Raw genomic sequence first — 12,157 nt, 5'->3', positions numbered from 1 at the left:
GAAGTCAATGGAGAAATTCCGCCATGAGTCCGCCACTGCTCCGCAACAGACAGAGAATGCTGCGGACACCAAATTCCGCTCCGCAGCCTATGCTCCGCAGCGGAATTTTACGCCTCGTCTAAACGAACACTGCTAAATTAAATTGTAAGTCAATGGACAAACGGCTCCGCTGCGGATTAACGCTGCGGAGTGTCCGCAGCGGAATTTAAGTGAAATTCCGCCACGTGTGAACCCAGCCTAACTGGTAGCACCCAGCTGTCAATTTATTCTTACATTTTCAGAAGCAATAACAGAGGAATGGTATAACGCAGCATTCTAAGAATGTTTCAGAATTGTTAATTTATGGGGAATACTACTAAAACAGATATGTGAGGAGAGCTGACAGGTCCTCTTTAAATGAGGAATAAACTACTACATTTTGTGATTTGGGAAAACAATTAAAGGTATCTCAGAATATTTTTTTTTATTTATTGTGCCAATACCTCTAGAATAAAAATGTAATCAACTGTGCAATAGATCTTAATTACAAATTTCCAATTGTTTAGTATTTACAGCTCCTATGTGGACTATGTGTTTCCATGATAACGGACAACAAACAAACTATGTATAGTCTGATCCTTGCATTTTTTTCCCCTTTTTTATGCTAACATGCGTTTGGTAGGTAAGGGTATGTTCACACGGCAGCGTCCGTTACGGCTGAAATTACGGTGCTGTTTTCAGGAGAAAACAGCACCGTAATTTCAGCCGTAATGGCATGTCTTTCGCTGCGTCCATTACGGACGTAATTGGAGCTGTTTTTCCATGGAGTCCATGGGAAACGGCTCCAATTACGTCTGAAGAAGTGACAGGCACTTCTTTGCCACGGGCGTCTTTTTTACTCACCGCCTTTTGACAGCGGCGCGTAAAAAAAATGACCGTCGGCATAGAACATCGTAAGACCCATTCAAATGAATGGGCAGATGTTTGCCGATGCTTTTGAGCCGCATTTTCGGACGTAATTCGGGGCTAAAACGCCCGAATTACGTCCGTAAATAGTGTGTGAACCCAGTCTTAGAAAGAAGTAAAAGATAGATAGAAAGCGGTATGATGCAGGATTAAATTATACAGAGTCTGTTTATTGCCATGGAGCTACAATCTGCATAGGAGCTAAAGAAATAGGAAAATTGTAATTAAGACCTATTGCAAAGTTGCTTGATTTCACATTTTACATTCATTGGGACAATAATAAAAACAAATATTTGGTTGACTGATAACCTGTAATATATTGCTTTAAATCTCTGCTGACTTTTGGCTGAGTCCAGTGGGTGAACTCGCTGATTGAATGACAGCCTTATGGACATGGGTAATCATTCAGTATACTTATAAGCTCAGAGTGGCCGGAGATTTCATTCAGTAAATTACTATATAATCAATCAATATGCTGAATCTTATCAAGCATGACAGGACCATTTTAAAAGGGGGTTTCACACCAATAACATTTATCACCTATTCTTTGGATTTGATTTCCTTGTGGCCATCCTTCACTATCCTTCACTATTAGGCCAGTATCAGATGCCGGTAATACATCCGCATTTTAATGTCCAAACATTGAAATAGAGATCGCAAGCTTATTTTAGGGAAAAAAATCTGTAAATTATCTCATTTGGATCTGCCACAGATATTTATTTTGTAGGCTAAAAGAGTCTCTGTCACCAGTTTAATACTTCCCTATCTCCTACTTAATCGAATAGGCGTTGACCAATCAGTGTCATACACTTCTCTTCATTCATGTCCAGCTTTAGTAACAGTACAGCGTGATCTCACGAGATCACGCTGTGCCATCACCTACTCCCTCAGTTCCTTCACCGGAGTGACAGGAGAATGACCAGACATCGCCTCCAGCCACCGCCTGGCTGGAGGTGATGTCTGGTCATTCTCCTGATGCTCCGGTGAAGGAACTGCTGTGTGGGAGAGTGACGTCACAGCGTGATCTCGTGAGATCACGCTGTGCGGTTACTAAAGCTGGACATGAATGAAGAGAAGTGTATGACGCTGATTGGTCAGCGTCGTACACTTTTCTTTACAATGCCCACCGGGTTAAAGTAAAAAAACAAAAAAAAAAACAAAGAGGGTGTCTCCTTTGCAAGTGTCTGTCAGATCAAATTTGATGTACAATAAAAATAAAGAAATCAGAAAGAAACAATGTAAAAAGTTACCCTTGGCATCCAATTCTTCAGATTTCATGCTGATGGGCATTGGCTGTACTGAGTAACTTTGTGTGAATGCCTTCGAAATAAATACAAAGATTTAATTATTAAAAATTGATATTGTAATTTTTTTACAGTGTTAAGTTACAAACAACCAAATAAAATTATTCTTTAAAAATTCTTGAAGCCAGCTAGTAAAGGCTGTTTAATTCATGATAGGTAGTTGTATTAAAGGTACTTGTATCTCTTCATTAGACCCCCAGGCTGCCATGCCAACCATCGGCAACTCACGATTGCAGCGCGGGAGGGGGGCCATGGGCTTTCAGGGGGGGTCGCCCACCTCTTTCTAACGCCTTAGATGTCTCTAATTTCAGCTCGTGAGGCCGCCCCATACTTCCACTACCCAATTATGACGTAAGTATACATTGGGAAGGGGTTAACAAACTTGGATCTATAAAAATCTGATCTTCACAACACATGTTTGTGGAAGTGTATCATGAAACAAACAAAAGGAGTTTTCTGAGGACCTCAGAAGAAGAGTTGTTGATGCTCATCATGCTGGAAAAGGTTGCAAAACCATCTCTGAAGAGTTTGGACTCCACCAATCTCCACAGTCAGACAGATTGTTTACAAATGGAGGAAATTGAAGAGCATTATTCCCCAGGAGGGGTTGACCAACAAAGATCACGCCAAGAGCAAGGCGTATAATAGTCCGCGAGGTCACAAAGGAACCCAAGGTAACCTCTAAGCAGCTAAAGGCTCTTCTCACATTACATAATGGTAGTGTTCATGAGTCCACCATCAGGAGGGCACTGAACAACAATGGTGTGCATGGCAGGATTGCAAGGAGAAGACCATTGCTCTCCAAAAAGAACATTGTTGCCCATCTGCAGTTTGCTAAAGATGACCTGGACAAGCCTGAAGGCTATTCGAACAAATATTGTGATGGATGAGACCAAAATAGACATTTTAGGTTTAAATGAGAAGCATTATGTTTGGAGAAAGGAAAACACTGCATTCCAGCATAAAAACCTCATACCATCTCTGTAACATGGTGGTGGTAGTATCATGGTTTGGGCCTGTTTTGCTGCATCTGGGCCTGGATGGCTTGCCATCATTGATGGAACAATGATTTCTGAGTTATACCAGCAAATTGTAAAGGAAAATGTCAGGACATCTGTCCGTGAGCTGAATCTCAAGAGAACGTGGGTCATACAGCAAGAAAACGACCCTAAGCACACAAGTCGTTCTACCAAAGAATAGTTAAAGAAGAATAAAGTTAAAGTTTTGGAGTGGCCAGGTCAAAGTCCTGACATTAATCCAATAAAAATGTTGTGGAAGGACCTAAAGTGAGCAGTTCATGGGAGGAAACCCACCAAGATAACAGAGTTGAAGCTGTTTTGTACGGCGGAATGGGCTAAAATTCCTGCAAGCCTATGTGTAGGACTAAAGAATTACCGGAAAGGTTTAGCTGCACAAGGGGGTCACACCGGATACTAAAAGCAAAGGTTTAACGGATAGGTCATCAGTATATCATCGGTGCGGGTCCGACACCTGGACCCCGCACCGTTAAGCCGCTCCGGTTGCCTGCGGGAACCGGATGTTATAGCACATAATGCTATGTACGGAGCCCAGAAGCAGTTGGCTCCGTGCATAGCATAGCGGCTGTGCTGCAGAACTGCAGGTCTGCTCCTATTCACTTGAATAGGAGCAGAGCTGCAGTACTGCAGCTCGGCCGCTATCCTGCAGCCGGAGACAACTGCTTCCGGCATGTACGTCCGGTGCACAGAGGCACCGGACCAATTGATCTGTGTGGGGTCCAGGTGTCGGACTCCCACAGACCATGTACTGATGACCTATCCGGTGGATAGGTTATCAGTTGTCAGAAGGTGGAAAACCCCTTTAACTGTACATTTTCTGGGTAATATTGAGACAATAGGGTACCACAGTGCCTCAATACAATAATAGCCACAGTGACCCATAACAATGTCAGACACAGAAATACAAGATATTGGCAGCTATAGTGCTCTCACCCTCCCCTAAACTCACCACACATCATAGATGTGGAGAGGCAGGGGTTAATGGTGTTTAATCTGCTCTTCTTGCTGCTCGGGACATAGGAGGGGGCGTGGCTAGAAGGTCCTTGCAGATCAGTACCTGCACATATATACTGTGCTGTGTGTACTAATGTCTGTGTTATCTGCTCTCTGAACAGTCAGATTTAACAGAACTCTGTGTGTAAGATGTGACTGTTCAGTGAACAGATAACAGAGATTTTTTTACAGCACAGGAGATGTTGCTTCAATTACACATCACTGCAAGGACCTTTGAAGCTTGGAACTCAGTCTCCTTCTCCTGGCATCTGTTTGCCTTCAGGAGATAAGACGCAGCAGGAGATTACATCACAGATTCTAAAATTAAAACGGCGTCTTATAGTCCAAAAAATATGGTATATAATCAATATGGGCTTAAAGTGCAGACTCTCAGCTTTAATTTGAGGGCATTCACATCCTAATTTGAGGAAGGGTTTAGGAATTACAGCTCTTGTAATGACCGGGGGTGGGGAGACAGACAAGTGAGCCCTAATCTACCCGCCACTAGTCCCTGCCTACTTGCAACGACCCGCTCTAGGCGACGGGGTACAACTGGGCGATGGTCCCTACGCTCAATAAGTGCACGACAGACAAACAGACAAGGGTACACAGAGCTAGGGGGAGAAGGGGCAGTTGCCCACGGCAACACCGTGAGCAACAAGAGAAGTAAACAAGCCGAGTAAAACCAGGAGTGTACGAGGTACCAAACGCAGAGCAGGAGAGTAGTCAGCAAGCCGGGGTCAATATGAAGCAAGGACAATAGTACAAGATGTTGCAGCAGGGCCAGGAAACCAAACGAAAAGAATCACAAGCAATGGAGGAACAGGAAAGGCAGGTATAAATAGACAGAGGGCGGGAGCTAGCTCCGTCTGGCCAGGCTGTGATAGGTTCTCCCACTCCTAAGCCTGCCACCCTGAGTGGTGGAAGATGGAGTCAGTCTCACAGACATAGAAGCAGGTGAAGACTGATTATCAATGGGCATTAACCCCGAAGCTGTGCCTGGCAGATCCTTTACAGCTCTTTAATAAGTAGCTGCCTCTTTTTCAAGGGACCAAAGGTAATTGGATCAATATCTCAAAAGCTATTTAATGGAATGCATGGGCTATTCCCTCATTAATCCATAATCAATTAAGCAGGTAAAAGGTTTTGAGTTGATTCTAGGTGTGGCATTTGCATTTGGAAGCTGTTGCTGTGAACCCACAACATCAGGTCAAAGGAGCTCTCAATGCAAGTGAAACAGAGCATCGTTAGGCTGAAAAAAATGAAGAAATCCATCAGAGAGATAGCACAAATGTTAGGAGTGGCCAAATAAACAGTTTGGTACATTCTTGAAAAAAAAAAAAAGAGCGCACTGGTGATCTCGTGAACTCCAAAAGGCCTGGATGCCCACGGAAGACAACAGTGGTGGATGATCGCAGAATCATTTCCATGGTGTAGAAAAACTGGTGCAAACCATTAATCAGCCCCAAAAATACTTTGCCAAAAAAAAAACATGTAAAGAAGCCAGTCCAGTTCTGGAACAGCATTCTTTGGACAGATGAAACTAAAATCAATCTGCACCAAGATGATGGGAGGAAGAAAATATGGAGAAGGCTTGGTATGGCTCATGATCCAAAGCACACCACATTCTCTGTAAAACATGGTGGAGGCAGTGTGATGGCATGGGCATGCATGGCTGCCAAAGGCACTGGGTCACTAGTGTTTATTGATGATGTGACTGAAGACAGAAGCAGCCGGATGAATTCTGAAGTCTTCAGGGATATACTTTCTGCTCAGATTCAACCAACTGCAGCAAGGTTGATTGGTCATCGCTTCACAGTACAGATGGACAATGATCCAAAACTTACTGCGAAAGCAACCCAGGAGTTTTTTAAGGGAAAGAAGTGGAATATTCTGCAATGGCCAAGTCAATCACCAGATCTCAACCCGATCGAGCACGCATTTCACTTGCTTAAGACAAAACATAAGGCAGAAAGACCCACAAACAAGCAACAACTGAAAACAGCTGCAGTAAAGGCCTGGCAAAGCCTCACAAAGGAGGAAACCAGCGTTTGGTGATGTCCATGAGTTCCAGACTTCAGGCAGTCATTGCCTGCAAAGGATTCTCTACAAAGTATTTTTACAAAAAAAACATTTTATTTATGGTAATGTTAATTTGTCCAATTACCTTTGAGCCCCTGAAATGAGGAGGCTGTGTAGAAAAATGGCTGCAATTCCTAAACGTTTCACAGGATATTTTTGTTTAACCCCTTCTTTCTGTTCTTTCATTTCAAATCCAATGTGGTGGCATGCAGAGCCAAAATCATAAGCATTGTTTCACTGCCCAAATAATTCTGGACCTAACTGTACAGGTACTAGTACAAGTCATCAATATGTTTTACCAGGCACAGCTCTACCTTTGGCAACTGTGTCTGGTATTGCAGCTCATGACCATTGAAGGGACTGAGCTGTAAATAAGTAGTAATAACAGAAACAGTGTATAATCTAAAGTGAAGCTGTTTTGGAAGGTTCAGTCAGCACGCTGGTCAGTATGTGGCACACGTGTCTAGGGAAAGCGTCCCAATCGTAATGAAATGGAAAACACAGGCACTCACTTTTGCTGCTTAATATTAATCCAGAAGGTTAAGATGCAATAGTAAGTGCAGTCTCTTCTATTTCATACAGTGAAACTGTGTCTAGTAAAAGTCAAAGCAACACAACCCCTACTTCTTGATATTAGTGGGAGTCGCAGCTGTATGACCCACACCAATGGTATGGAAAGCATATCTTAGCTAAGTTTAGGAATGCTAGCAATTATTGTATTTGTCCACAACTATTGTAACGTAATATCCACGAAATAGATGCAAGTATTTATATTTGTTTTGTGCTCTTGAATGCTTTTTATGTAGCCTTATAGTTTAACAACATATAACTATAGGCATTAATGTAGCATTAATGTGGACCTGTCACTAGGTCATACAAGTTGAACTGGTAAACGGACCTAAATAGCGCTGTCTTTCCAGGTTCCAGCTCTGTTTTTCTTTGTTTCCTGGACCCCCCGGTTCCAGAGATACGGCCCACAGTTGTGTTTGCTCCCTATATGCTAATTCGCTGTAGTTAGCCAATTTGGTGGAGCTATCTTCTCTGCCTCTGATGCTGACCAATCAGTGTGAGGCAGCTTGAGGGTAGTTCACGTCCTACTGGCTAACTACAGCAAATAGCATATAGGAAGCCAACACGACAGTGGGCAATAGCTCTGGAACGAGGGTCCAGAAAGAAAAAAAAACAGCACTGGAATCAGGGAGACAGCGCTATTCCGGTCAGTAAGCCAGTTCAACTTATATGATCTTGTGACATATACTCTTTAAAGAAGAACGACTTTATTTTACTACCTTTATAAACTGGACTGAAATAATAATCAGCTGATTTCAGTAAGAAGAATGATAGTATGTGTAATCTTAAAATTGCCCTTTGGACTTTGTAGTGTAAACATTCCTTGATTTCGAAATAAAATCATTGAAAAAAAACCACAACAGATCAAAATAGATAGCGTTAACTGACTTAAGGGCCTTTTTCGGCCGATGCAGCGAGCGCCGGTTAACGAGACATCGTTGATCGGCGCTCGTTTGCTCCTGTCACAAGGAGCTATGGATGGGGACGAGCGGTTGTTACTTCGATCACTCGTCACCATACATTATTATCATGTCGGCAGCGTGTCTCCCTGTTTACACAGGGAGATGTGCTGCCGAAAACGATAAATATTTAACTTTTTTAAAACTATACGACCAGCAGATCGACCAGCAGTTGCTCGTTCATCTGCTGATCGCTGCCCTTTTTACACAGGGCAATTATCGGAATTGATAATAGCTTAGTGTAAAACCCCCTTTAAGTTACATAATTGTTCTTAAGTTTTCATTAATTTTTAATTAGTTCTCTTCTGTTTTAATGACATTATAAGTAAAAATTTATAATGGTTAAAACTGAGCTATTGTACTGAGGACATTTAACATATCGGGGCCTTTACTTGATGTTATCTGTTCCCAGGTGTCTTTTTTTTTCAGTGTACTGTGCCACAGATATTACACCCTCTTCTACAAATGACCGAGCTGGTAGCAGTAGTTATTATAGAAAGGTAGACTCGAGTACTCCGTGGTATTAAGTTGCAGTATTCTTTTAATCTGAAAAGGGAGAAGGAACTTGTGTAACATTTCGGCCTTAATTCTGGCCTTTATCAAACACTGTTGCCACTGATGATATTTACCAATCCTTAGCGCTACATTATCTAGCAGTCAGATCCTATAGACAGCGGCAATAGTGTTTGATGAAGGGCAGAATTAAGGCCGAAACGTTACACAAGTTCCTTTGCCCTTTTCTGATTAAAAGAATGCTGTAACTTAAAACCACGGTGTGCTCGAGTATATCTTTCTATGATTTGTGGGGTGGGGAACCCTACTAAGAGCACACAATCATCTACAGAGCGCCACAGATATTATCGGAATTCAAGTAGTTATTACAACTAGGCCCTACCTTTCTGATAAATCAGTACTCTATTGGCTGAAGCTTCAGAACACTGAGTTGGGTGAGGCTTTTAGCATTACTATGAAGCTTCAATAAACATATTGAGAAGTTGGTTCTGATGCTGGTTCACAGATTGTTGATGTAGATATTGGTCCATGGCAATAGTGAAACTTTGTAACACAAAAAAATCAATAATTTATATCCAATAGTATTGCAAGATTTCAAATCTAATCATTCTTCGGTATTGATGAACTCTGGAATACTATAAATATGACTAGAGAACGGTTTCACATTAATCACTACATAATTGTTAAATTGTATAGAGTTTTATGGTTTCACAATAGCAAAAACAAGATATATCAAACAAAAACAAAATACCTGAATTATTTTCTCTTTTTCTTGCACAAGTTTTTGAAGATGAATGATGTTGTTCAAATTTTCCACAGAGTGATTGACACCAGTATTTGATTCTTTTACTAGGCAGTTTTGACAGATTGAAGTCTGATCCATCTTTTCTGAAGAGATCTAGAATTGTAAAAAGGAAAGGCAAATTTTAAACATTACCCAAGCATACCATTGCACTGTGCTTTACCCAAAATTAAGCAATGGTTAGTTACATAACACATTAAAGCGTCTCAGCATAGACCAGAGGTGAGCAACCAGTGGCACCGATGCCACAACCATTACGTGGGGCAAGTTTGCTGGCACACTTCCCTCTCTCTGTGTCCTGGACCATTGGGTGAGCGACCAGTGCGACAGGGTGCATCACTACCAGCAGGTGGAAGGGTGCACTGCGTTGGCTCCCTTCCCCTGCTTGTGTTTCTGAAGCGCCCGGGGCGCGTGACATGAGATGGCCCTTGCCGCCCACCGGGGCAGGCCCCCCCTATGCCCGGTGGCGCTGCTAAGTCTGCTACAGTGGTGGCAACGCTACATTCAATAATATCTGCGTCCTTAGGATGCAGATACTATTGAACACTATAACAGACCAGGGAGGTATCTCCCTGCTCTGCCATTTACTAGGCTACAGGCCTGTAGCATATCAAGCGCAGGGACGGGACATCTGTGCAGGAAGGCGTGACAACGTATCATGCTGGCCTACGCAAGGATCTGATCAGCGTTGTGGAGCAGCTCCATTCATCGCGGGAACAGGGGCCAAGGTGAGTATAATTTTTTGTTTTATCTGTTTGGGGGGCACAGTCTACAAGGGGGAGGTGGGGTGCTGTATAGCACTGTCTACAAGGGAGAGCTGGGGGCTGTATGGCACTATCTACAGGGGGGCTGTATGGCACAATCTAGAGGGGCGCTGTATGGCACAATCTACAGGGGGCACTATCTATGAGGGGGGGCTGTGTGTGGCATCCAGGGGTGGGGAGGGGGGACATTATACTGTGGGGGGACCACTAAGGGGGCATTGTACTGTGTGGGGGCCACTAAGGGGACATTATACTGTGATGGGGCACTACAGGGGGTAATATACTGTGTGGCACTTAGGGGGAATTATACTGTGTGGGCACACTTAGAGGACAAAATACTGCGTCCTTAAAAAAGCACTCCACTTTTTTATTTTATATCCCCCTCCATTTGTACATTGGTGTTTCAGTGTGGTGCTGTGTGTTGAAATACTTACCAATCCGTGCATCACGTCATTTTCGGGTCCAGAACTGCCCACATGGTCACATTCTGACCTGGTCTGGAATCACTGTGCTTTTGAGAAAGCCGGAACTCAGGCTCTCAATGCATTCCTATGGAGCCTCGTTCTGACTCCCATAGGAATGCATTGAGAGCCTGAGTTCCGGTTTTCTCAAAATCAAAAACTGGAGTGCTCCTTGAAAGGGGTTATAATATTTTATATTATTAAATCTTATTATTATTATTATTATTATTATACTGTATGGGGCAGCTATGGGAGAATTATACTGTATGGGGGCACTAAAGTGGCATTATACTGTGTGTGGGGAAATAAAGGGGGCATTATACTGTGTGGGGCACTATACGGAGTGGGGGCACTAAAAAGGGCATTTTTTTTATGGGTGGGGCGCCGAAAGAAAATTTTGCACAGGGCACCATCTATGCTAAGGCCGGCCTTGGGCGCTAAACACAGGGAGATAATGCGGCGCTTCATTATGGGCTTGGCGGCGCTGATCACCAGGAGAGAGAGCAGTGCTTCTTTGTGTTTGTCACTGCTAAACTATTGGCAATCACACACTGCTCTTTCTCTCCCGGAATTCAGCATTGCCAAGCGCATAATAAAGTGCTGCTCTCTCTCAGTGATCAGTGCCGCAAGGAAAGAGTTCAGTAACTTATCTCTGGACTGATGTAGTATAAAAAACACCTTTTAGTAATATGGCAATTAAATTCTGATACAGTTAAATATAACTCCATTTCTTATTTCCTGCCAGCAAGCTACTTATTTTGCACTTATTGCTCACCATTGCTAGAAGATCCATGACCTCTCTCATGTGCTCTGCAGCCTGTTGGTTCCTTGCAAAGACAGCATCTTGCAGCATCTTCTCATTTCGCTGAAGACACATTTTTAGCTCTTCAATCATATCTCCACTATCGATTTCAGACTTCCCAAGAAAACAAGTCCTAATCTCCTATAGTACGAGTATGCACAATATCCAAATTTCAATGTAAAAGCGTTTAGATGTAAATCGAAAAGCAAATCTATGTAAAAAGTGAAATAACTTCACCGTATGAAAGCATCATGTATTGAATGTAATATGCATTATAGTTCAGAGCCGCATTCAAAATTCTGCTAGTTGGCATTGGAAACACATAGGGTATGTTCACACAGGGCGGATATGCTGTATAAAAGCACACAGCGTATCCTCCTTGGGCGCCGTAGGGAATTCCGGCCAAAAAACTGCACAAAGAAAAAAGTTTGATACTTACGTAGCCATGGCGAAACGTCCCTCTGCTGTTCTGCAGGCCGGCCTAATGGGATGACGTTTAATCCCATGTAACCGCTGCAGTCTGTGATTGGCTGCAGCAGTCACATGGGATGAAACGTCATTCCAGGAGGCCGGCCTAGACGAAGAAACACAGAATTTTGGGTACAAATTTTTTTTCCCTAAATGTTACATTTTTCCACCGCAAAAAGAATGCAACATCTGTTATTTGTTGCAGGTTTTACCTCTCCTTTGAATTCAATGGGGAAATCCCAAAAGCTGTCTGTAGCTTATAAAACAGCAATGTATATGCCCTCAGTGCTGTCGAAGCTATGTATCTATTCCGCTGTTTTATAAAGCAAGCGTCACTATAGAACAGCTGCACACATAGAGGGAGCATACAGGTAATATAGGCACCTACCGTCTGTACTCTGAATGCCAGCAAACCGTATTCGACATTGAGTTGCCGAATATGGCCTCCTGTAGGCAT

The 12,157-nt window shown here is 42.9% G+C and overlaps 1 protein-coding gene across 2 annotated transcripts in view; it reads right to left on the bottom strand.

Annotated features, from left to right (window-relative positions):
* The window catches only part of PDE4DIP (phosphodiesterase 4D interacting protein), a 188,777-nt gene that overhangs the window by 16,756 nt on the left and 159,864 nt on the right, over positions 1–12,157 (bottom strand). For both annotated transcript variants that reach the window (XM_075833503.1, XM_075833502.1), the window contains 3 exons: positions 11,206–11,373; positions 9,155–9,301; positions 2,196–2,265 (listed from right to left, as the gene is read on the bottom strand). In XM_075833503.1, the coding sequence (XP_075689618.1) occupies positions 2,196–2,265; positions 9,155–9,301; positions 11,206–11,373 (385 nt within the window). The remainder of the gene's footprint in view (positions 1–2,195; positions 2,266–9,154; positions 9,302–11,205; positions 11,374–12,157) is intronic.

This window comes from Rhinoderma darwinii, chromosome 7 (assembly GCF_050947455.1).
Source record: "Rhinoderma darwinii isolate aRhiDar2 chromosome 7, aRhiDar2.hap1, whole genome shotgun sequence".
In the NCBI taxonomy this organism is placed as follows: domain Eukaryota; kingdom Metazoa; phylum Chordata; class Amphibia; order Anura; family Rhinodermatidae; genus Rhinoderma; species Rhinoderma darwinii.
This window is presented reverse-complemented; position numbering and strand designations above follow the sequence as displayed.